This window comes from Sceloporus occidentalis, unplaced genomic scaffold (assembly GCF_023333645.1).
Source record: "Sceloporus occidentalis isolate IW3139 unplaced genomic scaffold, rSceOcc1.0.p SCAF_9, whole genome shotgun sequence".
NCBI lineage: Eukaryota > Metazoa > Chordata > Lepidosauria > Squamata > Phrynosomatidae > Sceloporus > Sceloporus occidentalis.
This window is the reverse complement of record NW_028316989.1, coordinates 37,618,105-37,637,530: the sequence shown is the minus strand read 5'-3', so window position 1 is coordinate 37,637,530 and position 19,426 is coordinate 37,618,105. Positions and strand designations below refer to the sequence as shown.

Genomic DNA, 19,426 nt, shown 5'->3' with positions numbered 1-19,426 from the left:
TGCACCTGCATTGCAGAAACAATCCAGTTTGACAAACTCTGGTGCCAAACTACAATCACCAGAATTCCATAGCGTTGAGCTAGGGTAGTTAAAGTGGTGTCAAACCGGATTATTTCTGCAGTGCAGATGCACCCATAATTACAACATCATGTCAGGGATTGCTCTGGATGCATTATCTGCATATCACATTGGCAGGCATTCTGCTATTTTGTTTCTAATCCCAAAGGCTCAGTGCCAACCAGTTACTGCCTCAAGGATATTGTTCTCTTGTCTGGCTCTGTCAGAGCCATTGTGGTTATGCTAGAACTCAAATCCCTTCTGAAGGTTGTGGTGTGTTCTTTCTTTCTGTCTTTCTTTCTTTCTTTCTTTCTCTGAAAGGTTTTGCCTACAAGTAGCGACTGACAGTATAACTATCAAACACCCACGGAAACCTGCATATCAAACTATGCTCAGTAGGGATGTGGGTGGAAAGAGTGTGGGGTAAGAATAGGGCACTCAGAGAAAACGTATTCAATGGTTCCAAACAAATAATGAACAGCTAGTAAAACATTTTTTTAAATGAGGGAACCATAGAACAACTCACTCAGAACCACTGCAACATTCCCTCTGCATTGGGCAGTATTAGGCAAATGGATAAGAGACAAAACACACCCTAAATGAAACACCTTTTTTTGTATTTAACATGCAGGATTTTTGTAAATTGCACATAATATCAGCTGGATAGTGCTGAGGAACATTACTGTAATCACTAGAGAGAGGGAAGGAGGAAGGGAAAATGTTACTCTTTCTTCCTCTGTTGTGATCCAAAAGAAAATTCCTCCCCTAAAGATGCTATTTGAATGGAAAAATAACCTTTCACTGATGCTGATCTCCAATTTTTTACCTCTAGAAAGACAGCTAATATTATCTAATACAATAAATCATCTTCATCTTCTTCATCATCATCATAATCAAAGAGCAAAACTGACAGACCTAGAAGAGCTTGGGGAAAAAAGTTTTTTGAGGTCACTGATTGAGATTCTGCCAGAGTGGCATAGTGGTTTGAGTGTTTGACTGCAACTCTGGAGACCAGGGTTCGGTTCCCTGCTTGGCCATGAAACTTACTGAGTAACGTTGGGCAAGTCATATACTTTCAGCCTCAGGGGAAGGCAATGGCAACCCCCCTCTGAACAAATCTTGCCAAGAAAACATGATGATAGGTTCACCTATCAGAAACGACTTGAAAGTACACAACACAAAACAGACACACACACACACACAGAGGGTATAACACTATCCATGAAGTTCCATGTTCACCCTACACCCAGCAGCTGTCAAAACCAGGAGGGAGCCCCTGTTCTTCACCAATGAAGAGAGAAGGAGGGAAAAGGAAATTCAGATTATGAAGAAGCAGCTGATCTCAGCTGAGAGGGGCAGAAGAAATGAGGGCACCCTTCTTTTCCTTCCCCATGGAGCCCAGAGCAGCTGCATTTTCATAAAGTGGTAAGCAGCAGCACAGCCATCCCTTCCTGGGGCTTGACTGCTAAGGTGGGATATTTTGGACAGAGCAAAAGGCTAGAAAAATACCTTTTTGCTCAAAAAGCAGTGGTGTCACTAGGTTTGGCATCACTCAGTGTGTTAACTCATTGTGTCACACACACACACACACACACACACACACACACACACACACACCCATTGACCTCCATCCATCCTACAGAATCCTTGGTCATATTTTTTTGTACTAATGTTATTCATTAATCATAATTCCTGTATACAGTTGCCCCTCCGTTTTGTGGTGGATCTGCAACCCTTAGTGACATTACTGTCACAAAGAGAAACACACATGCAAATGCCACTAAAAAGATATCTACCAGTCAGCACGGTGTAGTGGTTTGAATGTTGGGTGTTTATCACACTATGCTCTTAAAGAGGTACTATTCCAGTGTGACTCCTCTAGCTGCCTCCTGTTGCATGCTGGGATTGGCAGTTTTAAGGAGGGGTATTTAGAATTCTCAGGCAGAGAAGTTCAGCTCCTTAAAACTGCCAATCCCAGCATGCAACAGGAGGCTGCTAGAGGAGTCACACTGGAATAGTAGCTCTTTAAGAGCATAGTGTGATAAACATCTTGGACTGTAACTCTGGAAAGCAAGGTTCAAATCCCTGCTTGGCCATGAAAACCCACTGGGTGACTTTGGGCAAATCACATCCTCTCAGCCTCAAAGGATGGCAATGGCAAACCCTCTTTGAAGAAACTTGCCAGGAAAACTCTTTGGGTCAATGTAAGTCAGAAACAAATTGAAGGTAAACACCACCACACTACTCAATGACTCCTGGAATACCCCAACAAGCAATAACAACTTGTGGCTTTCGTGTCAATGGGGTGATGAATTCAAGTTTCAGCCTCCAAGAGGCTCTATCCTCTCAAACCAATTCAGTACCTTGGATAGTTCATATAATGGTCAGATTAAAACCTAATAATGTAGCCACAACCTGCTACTGCCAACAACTGGATATGGGGGTTTCTTGGGAGCTGCAATCCAAATAAAGGCTACTTGCTCAAGCATTGGCCTGTTACAGACTGCCAAAATAAAGCTACTTTGGGTCTCTTTGGAGGTATGCTATTTAAATGATGCATGGGTCCTAAGCGCCCGGAGGTCGCGCCAAAGCCACACTCCATTCCTAAGCACTGGAGGGCAGCTTTGGTGCAGCTTCCGGATTCTTAGGATGCATGCATCATTTAAACAGCATACCTCCAAGGAGACCCAAAGCAGCTTTATTTTGGCAGTCTGTAACAGGTCTTTGAGACTGAGAATTTGAAGAGCTGCTGCCTGCCTGAATCCCCAACACATTTTCTGATGTAGTGAAACAGCAGCTCTTTATTTGACCAGAGTTCAGTAGGAAAGTACATGCTTTGCATGAAGAATGTCTTAGGCCCAATGTCTGGCCTTCCAGATAGGGCTGGGGACGACTTCCAGATAATACTGGGTGAGACAGACAAGTAGCCTGCCCTGAGATAAGATAGTTCCCTTTCTATCATAGGAAAAAGTTCCATAGGTCATGAGTGTTGGACTACAACTCTGGAAGCCAGGATTCAAATTCCTGCTCAGTCATGGAAACCCAGTGGGTGAGCCTGGGAAAGTCACACTCTCTTAGCCTCAGAGGAAGGCAAAGGAAAAACTCCTCTGACCAAATCTTGCTGAGGAAAACCCATGATAGGTTTGCCTTAGGGTTGCCATAAGTCGGTAACAAATTGAAGGCACATCACAATCACCACCTCCATCATGTCAAGGTTCCAGACTCAGCACTGGCATGGAAAATCAAAAGGCTCAAGGAAAAAGGTGAGAGGAAATTTATTTATTTATTTATTTGTTTATTTATTTATTTAAAAACAGCTGCCTCTTAGTTCCTAATCCACAGAATATGCTGATTTTTAGTAAATGTTTTAGTGGTGAACAGTGCACTCTGCACTTGCTCAGAGCCCTTCCATGTTATATTGAGCCCGTCAAGAGTCTTGGCATTGAAAAAGAACAGAACATATTAAGTATGATAACATTTGTTTTTAGTTCACTTGCTCCCATTTGAATAAAGCAGTGTGACTTTGTGTACTGGGCCCCTGGTTTAATATGAATGTGATTTTCTTGCAGCTTTAAAATATTACTTGTTGTAACTGTATTTCCCAGAATGTCTCAATGCATATCCAATGTGGAATTTATACCAGGAACCACACTGGTTAGGGACAGTTGCAGTAGGCATAAGGGGAATGTGAATCTGGGGAACTATTTAACTAGCAAAAAAGGCAAACTTGCTGAAACAGGATTCCTTCCACCACTTTCACGTCTGAATAAAGGACCAGGGCAGAGTCTTAAAAGTAAAGCAGGTTATGCCTATAGAAATGGCATAACCAACACACTCCAAGGCATCTTGCAGTATCCTAATGACTAGAGATGGGAAAGACCAGGGGGAGGGATGGGTATTATTGGAAAGTGATCACTATTAAAGCCTGGGATAACTTCTAGAATCTAGATCTTTAGCATAAAGAAGAAGATCCCTAGATACAATTAAATAGTTGATTGCACTCATTCTAAAACCTGGGTAGTCTCTGCCCATGGCTCCATTTAATTAATATATATATATATATATATATATATATATATATATATATTTAAATATATATATAAAAAGTTTAATCTAAAGGTTGTTAAACACAGGCATAAGCCCACGTAGTTACATTGCTTGCCCTTTGAGCAGTGTATCATGAGAACTCCATCTTCTTCTAAGAGTTGACAAGGGCAGTTATGCTTTGAAAACAAAATGCTGTCATTAGGGCCTAGTCTAGCATTCAGACACAACACCCAGTATTACTGATGCTTGTGGGTTTTTTTAGAATGAGATATGCTACATATGTCACAGGTTCTGCCCACAACATGTCTTCCTCCGCATAGGAGGCATGCAAACATTTACTCTCAGTAAGGAGCAATGTTTAAATTGAATTTTAACTGCCACAGCATGGGTTTTAAATGAGGGAATGGGGTTTACAGTAGCTCGTAATGATGAAGAAACAAAAAATCCCAGTCCACCACTTGATCTTCCAAATGTACTGTCCCCAAATCTAAATTCTTAAAACTGCGAAAGAAGAAGACTTCTGTATAATACTATATACAGAATCCACCTGAATTCCCCAAAGTCATCGGATCCTGTTGGATCTTGGAAGCTAAGTAGTGTCAGCCCTGGTTACTACGTGGATGGAACTTGGATGATTTCTTGTTTATACAGTTGGCCCTCCGTTTTCACAGGAGATCAGTTCCGCCCCCCCCTGTGAAAATGGAGACTGGCTGATATTCAGGCCCATAGGCTTGAATGGGGCATGTGCCCACAAGTACATGCTGGGCGTGCGCCACGGGGGTGCACCCCAGTGACAATAACGGAGGTTGCCCCTCAGTGAATATCCAAGAATACCACAAAAAAGGAGGGCGACTGTATTTGGGATTTATTTATTTGGTTATATTGCCTGCACCTCAAACTGGAAAAACTAAAGAGGTCCCTTATAGTTTAGATGTTCCTTAAAGCTCAGGGCCTTGTAGCTCCATTTGTAACATAGCATTAAATACATAAATAAACGAATAAATAAAACAGTAAAAAGTAAGTTCAATTTGTAATCATATACTGAACTGTACTTCCAATATACTAAACATGATAATTTTCTGCCAAACTATGTTATATGTAATGCATTTTATGTACCCAGAGCATCAAATCCGATCACTTCTCCACGCTCTGATGCTCTCTTTATTCACCCTTCTGGTATACCTCATCGAAGGATGGGGCAGTCCATTTGTGCTAATTTCTTTAACATGGGTGGTATTTGGTGCTTGCTGATGGTAATTTGGAACGGATTCTAATTACAAAACATCTGAAAAACAGACATGGGCTTTCATTGTACGATTTGTGCCATTTCATAGATTATAAGAAACAGCTGTTTTCCACAGATGGAAAGGAAGAAGAAGATAAGGTTTGAAAACTGGGTGGACATGTGTTTTCTTCCCAGTATCAGATCACAAGTTGTTTTCATCTTGACCAGTAACAAGGCAGCAGGTGATGGGAAAGACTTCGACCTGCACCCTTGGAGAGCTATTGTTACTCTAGTGTAGTAAATACTAAGTTATACATGTCTGTTCTGTTCTGCCTTTCTCCTACCAAACTCACAGTGTTGTACATGGCTTTCCTTCTTCCCACTCTATTCTCACAACAACCCTGTGAGGTAGGTCCGGCTTTCTGTCAGCTGGTCAAAAGTCACCTGGAGAGTTTCACAGCTCAGTTTGGACTTAAACCAGTATCTCTCAAGTTCCAGCCTTGAAAACTTACCACACAAGGTGGATTCTAGGATTCTTGTCACCTGAATAAAACATACATGATGAGTGGTATTTTTTTATATATATTACACAATTATAACACTTTGATCTGGCTTCAACAGTCACGATCACATCCTATAAATCCTGGGCTTGATAGTTTGGTGGGAGCTTTCAGACAGAGAGTTCCACATACCTCACAAAACTACAGATTCCAGGATTCAACCAGATAGAGCAATTGTCCTTAAAAGTCATATCGAAATAATATAATAGCCTAAATGCTGCTGGGATTCAACTTCCAGGATCCCTGGATCTCTGTTTGAAGAGCCCTTCAAAGAGCCCCACACTGCCTATTTTCCTATGCACTCCCTCTCAAAATGGCATCAGGAAAAGAAGGTCTGCAGAGAAGAACTAGAGAACCAGTATGGTGTACTGGTTTGAGCACTGAACTTTGACTCTGGAGTCCAGGATTCAAATCCCTGCTCAGCCATGGAAACCCACTGGGTAACCTTGGTCAAGTCACATGTTCTGAGCTTCTTGGGAAGGCGATAGTAAAACCTCATCTGAACAAATCTTGCCAAGAAAACTCCATGGTAGTCTGCCTTAGGGTCACCATAAGTTTGAAAAAAAAACATTGAAGGCACACTCACAACCCACACACCCACACATTCGGTACTGTACTTCTAATATACCAAACACAACAAAGGTATTTGGGCTACCTGAGGATAAGATTCACCTGGGTGTATGTGTGTGGCTTGACCCCTGGTATTCACCCAGCTGCCCAGCCCTGGTTTAGTGGGAGCCCAACTTTCCAGACGGCCCTCAAATAAAGTAGATCTCCCCTCTGCCTGGCCATAGCTAACATGCAATGGTCTATGAAGTCTGTTGGTTTCCCGACACACACATACAAGGGGCAAATGGCAGAAACAACATGCCACTTGTGCAAAATTCACATGATGCGAAGTAGATGAGGCAGCAAATACATACCCTAAAGGCACCAGATCCCATCTGATCTTGGAAATGAAGCAGGGTCAGCCCTGCTTAGTTCATGGAGGGAACTTACATAGTTTATTGCTTATATTGGGATTTATTTATTTTATTTTTTGCCTATATATCAAACTGGCAAAATTAAAGAGGCCCCTTATAGTTTAGATGTTGCTTAAAGCTCAAGGCCTTGTAGTTCCATTTGTAACTTAGCATTAAATAAACAAACAAATGAATAAAATGGTAAAAAGTAAGTTCAATTTGTAATCATATTCTGTACTGTACTTCTAATATACCAAACACGACAATTTTGTGCCAAACCAAGCCAAGCATTTTTATGTTAGTACTTAGTACTTGGTTGGTATTTGGATGGGAGATTGCCAGCACATACCAGGTACTATAGGCTCTGTTTCAGAGGAATGAACCGACAAAACCACCTTTGAGTCTTCCTTGCCTAAGAAAACCCTATGAAAAATTTATGAGGTTGCCATAAATTGGCAGGTGACTTGAAGACAGTCAGACAGACATGTAGTTGAAGCATGAAGTTGCATCTTACCCCATTCCCACCTATTTGTGAAGCAGAGTTTCCTACGGTGGTAGTGTCAGGGAAACAGGTCAATGAAAAATCCCGGTGCCTACTTTGTTTGCCCTTTTTACGGGGAAAAAGGCATCTTTTGAACAGGTTGCACCTTATCTCTGCACTGTTTAGTATAAAAAATACCAATTTTTAAAACCAGGAACTCTTTCCCACTGCAGTTATAACACTATGGGTCTGTACAGACAGGCCAAAATAAAGCTGCTTCAGGTCACTTTGGAGGTATGGTGTTTAAATTATGCATGCGTCCTAAGAGGCCGGAAGCCGCGCCAAAGCCACGCTCCAGACCTAAGGACTGGAGCGCAGCTTTGACGCAGCTTCTGGCCTCTTAAGATGTGTGTGTCATTTAAACAGCATACCTCCAAAGTGACTCGAAGCAGCTTTATTTTGGCCTGTCCGTACAGGCCCTATGATTCCATTTTAAGTGCTGTTGCTTCATCCCATTGAATCTTGGGATTTGCAGTTTGGTGAGGCACTAGAATTCTCTAGCTGATAATTCCAAATACTCCTCCCCAAACAGCAAATCCCAGGATTTCACAGGATTTCCCCATGACTAATAAAGCAGAATCATAGTGCTCTAACTGTGTAGTGTGAAAGGACCCCAGAAGTGGGTTTTGAACTACCTCCATTTTCTTTTGTGTGGCAATTTGCATGGCTCCTGGACCTTTCCATCTCTTTCTCATGCATTAATGAAACAACCAAAAAGGACATGCATGAATGCCCTTCATAACCTGAGGATGTAAAGTGGAATATAACAGACTGAGGAAATCTGATCCAAACTTTGCAGCAGCTGTCCATAGTTTCAGATTAAAATTTGACACAAAAGTCTGAAGATTCCAAGGAAATTCTGCACGCAAATCTCTTCTGCTAAAAGAGGGCATCATCATAAGAAAATGATCATGCAATAAGATCTAAAATATAAGTAAGACATTGGCCTGAATCTTCTCTATGAATTCCAACTACAACAGACCTACTGAATTAATTAATTGCTGACACCCAAGTAAATACTACTAATTTAATCAGATTATCGTACTGTATACACTCATGTATAAATCGATGGCTCCTTTTTGTGACAGAGGTTAAGGTACAGTACTTACACTGACTCACGAAGAAGTCAAACCTAGTGTTCGTTAGTCAATTTTTTAACTATAATTTCTGGATACACAAGTATATACAGTACTTCAGATGGGTTATAAGTCATTACCATCTGAAGAACAACCTCTTTCTCCCTCTCACCCTCAATGAACATGGATACTGGAGACTATTACTGTATTTTCTGGCGTATAAGACTACTTTTTAATGGTGATCCCATGAATGTCATAGGATTATATGAGGTAAGGAAGACTCAGGGGTGGTTTGTCACTGCCTTCCTCTGAAACATAAGACTACTGCACCTGGTATTCCTTAGTGGTCTCCCATCCAAGTACTAACCAGCCGCCCAGTCACATTATGCAATTATAGTGCTATTATTTCATTTTAATTGCCATGGTTCCATCCTATGAAATCCTGGGATTGGCAGCCAGAGAGCTCTAGTGCCTCCTCAAACTATAGACTCCAGGATCCCATATGATGAAACCATGACAGTTAAAGTTGAACAATAGCACTATATGTGAAGTCGAAGGCTTTCATGGCCGGCATCCATAGTTTTTTGTGGGTTTATCGGGCTATGTGGCCATGTTCTAGAAGAGTTTATCCCTGATGTTTTGCCAGCATCTGTGGCTGGCAAAACATCAGAAACAAACCCTTCTAGAACCTGGCCACATAGCCCAAAAAACCCACAAAAAAACAATAGCACTATAATTGTGCTGTTTGAATGGGCTCCAGGTGTGTCTCTGCCTAGCTTCCAAGATCAGATGGGATCTGTTGCCTTCAGAGTAACTCGCCTGTGATCTGTAGGATTCCCACAAGCAGAGCCAACCAGACAGTAAATAACAATGGCGGAAGAAACAACGGCCAGGAGAAATAGGGTTGTGGGTTTTTTTGAGCGGGGGGATGTGGCAATATAAATCAGTGGTCCTAAATTACAATGCTTCTCAGCTCTGGGAAACTAAGGGTGGTGTCAGGGATTCAATTCCCACTTGGCCACAAAACCCACTGAGGTTGGAGGTTTGTTCAGACAACACCATATATACTGGAAGAATGTATGGCCTAGTGGTTTGAGTGTTGGACTATGACTCTGGAGACCAAGGTTTGATTCCCAGCTTGACCATGAAATGCATTGGATGACCTTTGGGAAATCACAGGTTCTCAGCCACAGGTGAAGGCAATGGTAATCCTCTCAACAAATCTTGCCAAGAAAACCATAGGGTCACTTTAGGGCTGCCGGAAGTCGGAAATGAATTGAAGGTATACAACACACAGACACATTATTTGCTATTCATCCTCAGGCAGCAAAATATCTTGGGACTACCAGAAGAACCTGTTTCCCTTCCCATCCTCTCCAATATCTGATGTCAATCTTGGAACTGGTGAAGCAATTGACCAAAATGGTACCTTTCCTAAACCAAAGACAAGACTTCCAGACACCTTCTCACCTGAGAAACCAAACAGGGCTGGTCTGCCTCCTTCCCTCTCCTATGCCAAAGTCACTAGGGCTGCGTCTGCACTGTGGGAATAATCCAGTTTGACACCGCTTTAACTCCCACGGGTCAATGCTATGGAAGTCTAGGAAGCGTGGTTTCATGAGCTATTTAGCCTTCTGTGTCCAAGAACTCTGGTGTCACAATAAAGTACCATTTCCTGAATTACACAGCATTGAGCCACGGCAGTTAAAGAAGTGTCAACTTGGATTATTTCTGCAATGTGGACGCAATCTATCTGGTACAATTCCAGTTGCGGAATATATTTGCCACCCTTTTTTAAAAGCATCTCTCCCCCAAAGTACAGCGTAGGTGGTCCTGTTTTAACCTCACCACAACCCTGCGAAGTTGGCTAGGCGGAGAGAACAGGCCCAGGGCCTTGATTACTCCCATCAGAGGATGGGACCAGTTTCTGCCGTGTGTTTTGGATCCAAGCTGAGGCTACTATACTTTGGAAACATCCCAAGACAACATAATTCACTGCTTATATTATATTCTGTATTATAATGCTTGGTAAAGCACACACTCCTGTAGAAGTCAGATCTGGCCATAGTATCACATGCCTTGGTTGCATCCCATGTGCCTTACCATAATGTGCTCTTATGCTGGGCTACTTTTGAAAAGTCCTGGCGCTTTCTGAAATCCCTCGCCTTGGTTCAACCATTGCACCGCACTGTCTATGTATCAAGGATGCTCCAATACTGGTTGCCATTGGCAACAATCAGCAGGATTTATATGGATTGTGTTTTGGGCCACAAACTGTGCCTTGAAAGAATGCAGCTCCAAGGGAACCAGATACTGTATATCTAGGGCTGTGTCCACACTGTGGAAATAATCCGTTTTGGCACCACTTTAACCGCCATGGCTCCATGTGATGGAATTCGGGGAATGGTAGTTTGTTGTGGCACCAAAGGGCCCACAATCAACTACGATTAATAATAATAATATTAATAATATGATTTATTTATAGCCCACCTTTTACGATCAAATAAACCGCGGCAAATGAAATTAAAACCGATCCCAGGATTCCCTAGCACTGAGCCGGGGCGGTCCAAGCGGTCTCAAAAGTGGCTCCTTTTCTGCAGTGTGTTTTGGGGTTCTGGGTGCTAACTCTGACATGGAGCTGCCACTCTGGAGGCCTGGGTTCGAGTCACACTCTCTCGGCCTCTTGAACGAACCTTGCCAAGGAAACCCTGGGACAGGTCTTCCTTGAGGTGGCCAGACTCGAAGGTGCCCTAGAAACACAACAAAGGCGCAAAAGCTACCCAGCTCCTGAGCATGTCCAGAGTGCAAACCCTCCATCCCAAGAGTATATAAAAAGTCACCCACTCAACCCACCTCGCCTTTTCTGAGGCTGGGTCCACACTGGGGAAATAACCCGGTTTGGCCTCGCTTTAAGTTGTCTGGTTCAAGGCTATGGAATTCTGGGAGTTGGGAGTATACTCCAACTCCCAGAATTCCATAGCCTTGAACCAGACAACTTAAAGCGGGACCAAACCGGGTTATTTCCCCAGTGAGGACCCAGCCTCCAAAGTGCTTTACCTGCGGAGGGAACCAGGTCCCCATCGCTGAGCTCCCCGGAATCCGAATCCATGGCCAAGGCCCCTCCGCCTGGAGCTTCTCCTGGGCTCCCCAAAGCCCCGGCAGCCGAGCAGAGGAAGAGCCGGAGCCGGAGCTGGAAGGCTGCCTGGCTGCCTTCCTTCCTCCCTTCCTTCCTTGCTGCTGAAGGGAGGCTTTGGAGGGATTTCCAGGAGGAGGAGACAGAGGAGGAGAAGGAGAAGGGGGAGCCTGGGGGAGGGAACACTCTGCCTACTAGTCCCCCCCATTCCTCACAGCTTCACTACAAAGCCCATTTCTTCAGGCCAGCTGGGGATGCTGGGGGTGGTAGTGGAGGAGGAGGAGGAGGAGGAGGAGAGGCACCACAAAAGTGGGAAGAGTGTTTTCCCCCATTCCTCTGAGCTTCCCACCTTTGTGGTCCCTCTCCTCCTCCTCCTCCACTACCAGCATCCCCAGAAGAGAAGGGTCTTATAGTAAAATGAAGTAACTTTAGGATTCCCACCACCAGCATCCCCATTCTTCCTGTTCTCTGGAGCAACAGAAAACAAGCTTGCTCCCTCCTCAATATGACATCCTTTCAAATACTTAAACAGGGCTATCATATCACCTCTTAACCTTCTCTTCTCCAGGCTAAACATCCCCAGCTCCCTAGGTCTCTCCTCATACTCAACTAGATCACTGTTTGGTGGATTTTGTATTGTCTCTCCTTGTAGGGCATGATTTCCAGACCCTTCATTATTTTGGTGGCCCTCCTCAAGACACACTGCAGCTTCTCAACATCTTTTTTGAATTGTATTGCCCAGAACTAGACAATATTCCAAGTGAGGCTTGACCAAAGCAGAATAGAGTGGCACTATTACTTCCCTTGATCTAGACATTATACTTTTATTGATGCAGCCTAGAATCGCATTGGCCTTTTTAGCTGCCGCATCACGCTGTTGACTCATGTTCAACTTGTGGACTACTTGGACTCCTAGATCCCTTTCAGTGTAGTTTTGTTAAGCCAGTTGTCTTCCACTCTATATCTATGCATTTCATTTTTTCTCCCCAAGTGCAGTACCTTACATTTCTCCGTGTTGAATTTCATTTTGGCGGATTATAGACCGCTGCTTTGAGGCGGTCTGCTGCCGCCACCGCTTGCTCCATGCGGGAGCCGTAGCAGCCACACCACGCGGCTCCCGCGTGGAGCAAAAAAGGAGCTCCAAAATGGAGCTCCTTCTTGTGGCGCCTCTATGATGTCATAGGCGCAATGTCATAGGCGCCGCGACACGTTCGGACGCTATGCGTCCGATACGTAAAGATGGCGCCGGCCGTGTGGAACGGCCGGCGCCATATTGTACGGACAGAGTCCGTATTAGACCCAGGGGCGTCTAGAAGAGACACCTCTTTTTTAAAATGGGACGTCCTGCGGATGTCCCAAGTGCCGGTGTGTAACCGGCCTTTGTTAGCTTTGGCCCAGCTTTCTAATCTATTCAGGTCATTTTGAATTTTGATCCTCTCCTCTGGGGTATTAGCTGTTCCTCCTAATATGCAAATTTGATAAGCATGCCCTCTATTCTTTCATCCATATCATTGATAAAGATGTTGAATAGCACTGGGCCTACTACAGAAACCTATGGCATCCCAATGGTCACTTCTCTCCAAGATGGTGGTCCATGCTCAAAGCACTACACCACATTGGCTGATATTAGCAGTCTAAGAAGAGGTGGAATCATAGTAGTATAACTGGCTGAAAGGGCCCCAGAACTACTAGGTTTTAGTAGTGGGCCCTGTTTACAATGCTTGAGCCAAAATTGTGAAGAAAGGGAATACTTCCGTGTATCACCCCCTTCTTAACTGGTCTTAGAATATGTTGGAACAAGTCTATGGGGTTTGGCATTGTTTTAAGATGAATACAATACAAATACAAGTCTGGAGTTCAGAAGAAGAAAGAAAAGGAAAGGATATATGGGGGCTGGAAGAGGCAAGTTTGTTCAGTCTGGGCTTTGGTTCAAAATAATCATGTGGCGATGGAAGCGAATGGTTTTCTGCTGATCATCAGATGCTCAAGAATATTATTAGAAAAAGTTAAGGCGGATTCTGCTGAAGTCGAAAAAAAGGGATGCGCTAGGATTACTCAGAGAAATTTCATCTCTCATTATGGAATCATTCACCCTGATTTAATTTGTCCGTATACTTAGCTGGAGAAAATTGGATTTTTGGAAATCCAGTATGGAGCATGCTGAAGCTGTGAAGTTTCTCAGAGATGAAATCTGGATTTTTGTAGAAAAGCAACAAGGCAGATGAGTAAATATATGCAAAACATTTACTGAAAAGTAGCATACTTATGAGGAGCCAGCATGGTGTAGTGCTTTGAGCATTGGACTATTACTCTGGAGACCAGGGTTTGAATCCTGGCTTGGCCATGAAAACCCACTGGGGGACCTTGGGCAAGTCACACTTTCTCAGCCTCAGAGGATGGCAGTGGTGAACCCCCTCTGAAGAAACATGCTAAGAAAATGCAGTAAGTCGGAAATTACTTGAAAACACACAACAACAACAAAAGCATGCTGATTGTGTGGTGTAAATCCAGTGTGGTGCAGTGGTTTAAGCACTGGACTCAGCCCTTTCACACTACATAATTGAAGTGCTATCATTCCACTTTAGCTGCCATGGCAACATCCTATGGCATCATGGCACTTGCAGTTTAAAGAGGGGTGTTTATGATTCTTTACCAGACTACAAACCTCCAGGGTTCCCCAAAGAATGACAGTGCTACAGTTGTGTGATATGAAAGCTCAGCCATGAAAACCCATGAAAACCTTGGGCAAATCACATGCTCTCAGCCTTAGAGGGTGGCAATGACAAACCTCCCCTGAATAAATCTTACCAGGAAAACCTTGTGATAAGACAGAGGAGACTTGAAGACACATAACAAAAACAAAACATAGTGGTGTCACAATTAATTTGTGCGAATAAGTGAAGTATCTGCAAGCAATTCATCTGTGTCACTTTGCAGATGCTGCTTTGGAACCGCTGAACCCTCTTAAATAAAATTCATAAACATAACATTTCAAGCTTATTTCCAAATGTTTATGTAGTTCTTCATCTCTTTTGCCTTCTTCCAGTGAGTGTAGCTGAAACAGAGAGGTCATTCAGCGTTCTGGCTTATTTTAAAAACTCTCTGAGTTCAACTATGTGTCAAGAATGCCTCACAGATTTGGGAACGTTTGCCATTAAATCAAAACTAGCAAGAAAACTAAACTCTGACTATACCTTTGAAAGATTTCCTGATAGAAAGAGCCCGCAAAGTCCAGTTAAATGTGTTGCAGTCTGGATGCACCCTAAAACCATAAACTATGCTTTCGTTCAATTGTATTAACACTCATCATCATCATTTCGCCTCCTCTGAAAGGCAGTGCTCTCTTCATCCGCAGCCACATCATCACCTTTATTCACATCCACTTCCAAGGCTGATTAGAAGAAAAAAAAGTCTGCGCTGCCAGATATTTCTCATCCAGAGGCAGATGAGTAAAGTGGATTGCAAGAACAGTGTGCCTGCGTCATACGCGGGCGCCTTTTACGCTGCTTTCAGCTTACGCTGAAACTGAGAGAGATTAACCCCTCTAGCCTCATCCAATCAGGTCTCTGTTATACATGCCAGGTCAGCTTGTTCTTCCAGGATCAGGTCCTGAATGGCAGATGGTTTACCATCCACTGACCTGGCATTCAGCAGCAGTAGCTTCAACCCAGGGGGGCTGTCACCAAGACTATCCATATTATTTGGACTGGGAGACAGCTTGGGGACCACAAGCAGCCTCTTATACTCCCCCCTTTCTTGGTGTTTTAATTGTGTCCTCCCTCCATATGATATCTCCCTCTGCCCTGAATGACTCAAATGGTTGCTCCCTGACTCTGTATATCCCTTCCCTCCACAGGAAAACACCTGACAGGACAGTAGTATTAGAACAGGAAAAGAAAAAGAAAAAACAAAAATGGACAGTTAGCTAATAAATCTGTATGTTGTCTGGTGAGTCTCCTGCCAAAGTCCTGGCCTTATACCTCAGGCAGGCAAGGCATCTGTGCTGGATGAAACAGTGCCTGCTGAGCAGTGTTGCCAACAAGCCTTGAAGATATTCCCCAGAATGTTTTACCAAAATCTAAAATCCTCGGAATTCTTCAATATTTATTATTATTATGCAGTCAAAGTCCCCGGAAATAAATTAACTAAATTCCCGGATTCTGGGGAATTCCCTGGAAACTAGCAACACTGCTGCTGAATCAAGGCCTCTGTCCTGCAAGAGCCCAGTCCAGGGAGGGAAGCAGAGGTCCAGGCAGCAGGAACAGAAACCCCTTCCTCCCTGCAGCCTCCGGACAGAGCCGGTGGGCCTCTGTCTCTTCCCAGATGTTGTCTGAATGTCATATACCTAGTGGCCTTTGAAACAATCTGTTGCTTCAAACTCTACAGCTCTCCAAACTTTGTTGGAATGCAACTCCCATCAGCCCTAGTCAGCGTAAGCAATGTGAGGAAGGCTAGGAGTTATAGCACAACAAGATATGGAGAGGTACCCAGTTCCCATGCCTACATACTGTGTACATATCCTCCAAATGTCCAGATTTAGCAAGGATGTTCCTGAATCCTGACTAATCCTTTGCCATCCCACTTTCTCAGAAGTGTCCCAGTTTCTCTTTCCTCCTCCCACCTTTTCTCTCACTTCTCCTCAGCTTGCTTCAGTTGCTAGAAACTGAGTGCAAAAGTAGTTTGTACTCCATTAACACAGCAGGGGAGAGCAAAAAGGAGAGGAGGGGTGGGATCATGCCTAGACAAAAGCAAACTGCTGCAGCCTACCTTGTTTGCTCTTCCTGCATAATAACATTTGATGACACTCTGATGTTGCTTGGCCATATGTGTCCTGGTTTACATTGGTGAAATATTGGAAGATATGAATATTTATTATGTTACGTTTTCAATCTCTTCCTTTTCATCGCTGTGCCCCCTCCAACATTTTCTTTCTGTCATTTTCCTGCCCTTGATATTACATCCTCTCTCCATTTCCAGGGCGACATCCAAAAGGAGCTGCACAGGCCAGGAAACTGGTAACTGCTATGTTTAAATGGCATGCAGAGAGAAAGTGTTCATTTAAATTTGCTGATTAGTTATTGCATTGGATTTAAATTGAAAGAGTTGGTCTAAACCTCATGGTAATAATTAGTCCTCACTGGTTCGCATAAATACTTTCGATTTGACATGTTGGTAGTACAGAAGTTTTTTTGGCCTTGGGAAATGCTCTCTGGCAAAGTGTGACAGGTCTTAGGACTGCTAATAACAGTTAACACCTTTGATATAACATCATTTTTCATATGACTAAGAAGTACACACTAGAAGGAATTCACAATCCAAGATTATTTATTGACAGAGCAGTCAATTTTTATATACTATGCATACACACTCCTACATAAATGTCTCTTGTTTGGGGACTTTCAATAACAGCTTTACTGGCAGGACATTGATAAGGGGAAAGTGGAGCTGTTAACCTCTATGCTATTAAATGTCTCCTTTCAAGATTTCTCCAGAATGGGTTGTGACTGAAGGCACAGGAGCAAGTCATTTACTGATCAGTTGGCAATCCTCTTTTTTAAACAAACAAACAATTGTCAACCCTATTTATGGCCGAGCAGGGTTTGATTCCTGCTTGGCCATGAAACCTACTGGGTAACCTTGGGCAAGTCACATGCTTTCAGCCAATTGCAAACTTCCCTTGAACAAATCTTACCAAGAAAACCCCATGATAGGGCCTTAGGTTCGACATAAGTAAAAAATGACTTGAAGGCACACAACACACACAAGATCACTCAAAGCAGCACTTAGCCCAGTGCTTGCCTAGTGGTCCAATGCTGACAAGATTTTTCCCTCCTGCTAGAAGCAATCTCTCATCTACCGGAAAGAGTTGCAAAAGTTGTTTTTTGTCATTTATTTTCCCTCTTATCTTATGAACCTTTTGCAAATCTACAGCGCTATATAAATAATAATAATAATAATAATAATAATAATAATAATAATAGATCCAGAGAGGCAAGATTTTCTGGAATTTGTCCCAATATTATATATTTCCATGGAAAGTTTTCCATACCATATATATGTAGATCAAGATTTTCCCACAGTTGACTGGGATATTGTATCAATCATGTTAGATGAGCTTTAAAAATAAGTTATAAAGTTCTAGTTATTCTATGGAGGCAAGCTTTGTAAAATCCTAGTGCTGAGAGAAACAGACTGACAAATGAATGCTATGCTATGCTTGCTTCTATTTCACAAAATCGCTTGCTGCTTAGGTAGTCCAAAGTACAAGAAGTCAAGACAAAATATGTAGACTTTGTAGAGAATCACATCCTTCCTTCAGTGATTGAGCAAAGCTGAAGGTACTACAGTTATACCTCAGCAAACATATTGAGTACAGTGCCTTTATGTACAGTATGTAACCCTTAAAGCACAGTAGGCCCTCACAGGGTTTTGGTGCCAAGAACTCTCCTGAATATCAAAACCCAAGGATGCCCAAGTCCCATTATTTACGATGGCTTTTTAAAATTGCATCCCTTATATAAGATAACAATGTCAAGGTTTGAAATTTGGAAATTTTTGTTTTGAACCATGGTTGGTTGAATCTGTGGATGCAAAATCTGTGTATATGGAGTACATGCTCTTCTCTTTATGTTATTGCAAATATTTCAGTAAAATAATTTCCACTTGAATATGTTTCAATATAATAGTTAAACCAAATGTGTTTACTCAGACAATGTTTCTCCCCCAGAAAATGTTATGGAAAATTTTCCAGTTCTACCTTTTCCAAAAAACCCACATCACTGCAGAGATGGCAAAGTCTTTGTACTTCTCTGCCTGTTCTCCAGAGTTAATCTTTAATGGACATCTCAAAAGAAAGTAAACTACTGAGAAGTTCTTCTCATGTCACTCTTAGTGGAGGCATGATCTTTCATTGCACTGTCCTGGGCAAGGCCAAGCATGGAGGGAGTCTGGAAGCCAGGTCAAGAGAATTAAAGACTGAAGCCAACAGAGTCCAAACACAGGACAACTATTAAGGTAATGTCAAGCCTGGAATCTATCCAGTGTCAGATATGAGAGCGTCCAATAGACATTAGTTCACGGGGACCATTCAAAATGTTAGTGATGTCTTTTAAAGCTTGGATATGTCCAGGATATCTTGGGTCCCATACTGACAGGCCAAAATAAAGCTGCTTCAGGTCACTTTGGAGGCATGCTGTTTAAATGCCACATGCATCTTAAGAGGCCAGAAGCTGCGCCAAAGCTGCACTCTAGTCCTTAGGACTGGAGCGTGGGTTTGGCGTGGCTTCCGAATTCTTAAGACGAATGCATCATTTAAACAGCATACCTACAAAGTGACCCGAAGCAGCTTTATTTTGGCCTGTCTGTACAGGCTCTTAGGGACCACTCCTCTCCTACTAGTGCGCCTGCGCACATCAGGATCAGATGAACTAGCCTTTCTCTGTGTCTCTCTGTTAGCAGACTCTGTGGATATGGAGGCTTGACTGTATTTTCTATTTATTGTATTTATTATTTGTTTTAAAGTGTGGTGAGCTACCATGAAAGGTGTATAAACACTGCAAGGATGGACTATACATTTTAGTATTACTGAATGAAAATAAAATAGTTCACTAGCCACCTGCTTCATTTTGCATTTCTAAAGCAAGAGAGTGAATTAGTTTGCCTCATTTATTTTCATTCTCCTTAGATTTCATAAACCTATCTGCTACATTGTTAGTTTGTTTCTCTGTAGCTGATAACAGCAAAGCCAACCAACAGTGGTTAACTACAAGCCCATTAAGCTGTCAGGAGGCTGCTGCCTTGACACTTAGCCATGTTTTATTGGGCC

General features: G+C 42.8%; 1 protein-coding gene across 2 annotated transcripts in view; it reads right to left on the bottom strand.

The window, feature by feature from the left end:
* The window catches only part of TIPE3 (TNF alpha induced protein 8 like 3), a 40,771-nt gene extending 29,062 nt beyond the window's left edge, over nucleotides 1–11,709 (bottom strand). For both annotated transcript variants that reach the window (XM_089537735.1, XM_089537736.1), the window contains exon 1: nucleotides 11,526–11,709. In XM_089537735.1, the coding sequence (XP_089393861.1) occupies nucleotides 11,526–11,549 (24 nt within the window). In that variant the 5' untranslated portion in view covers nucleotides 11,550–11,709. The remainder of the gene's footprint in view (nucleotides 1–11,525) is intronic.
* Between the last annotated feature and the right edge of the window lie 7,717 nt (nucleotides 11,710–19,426).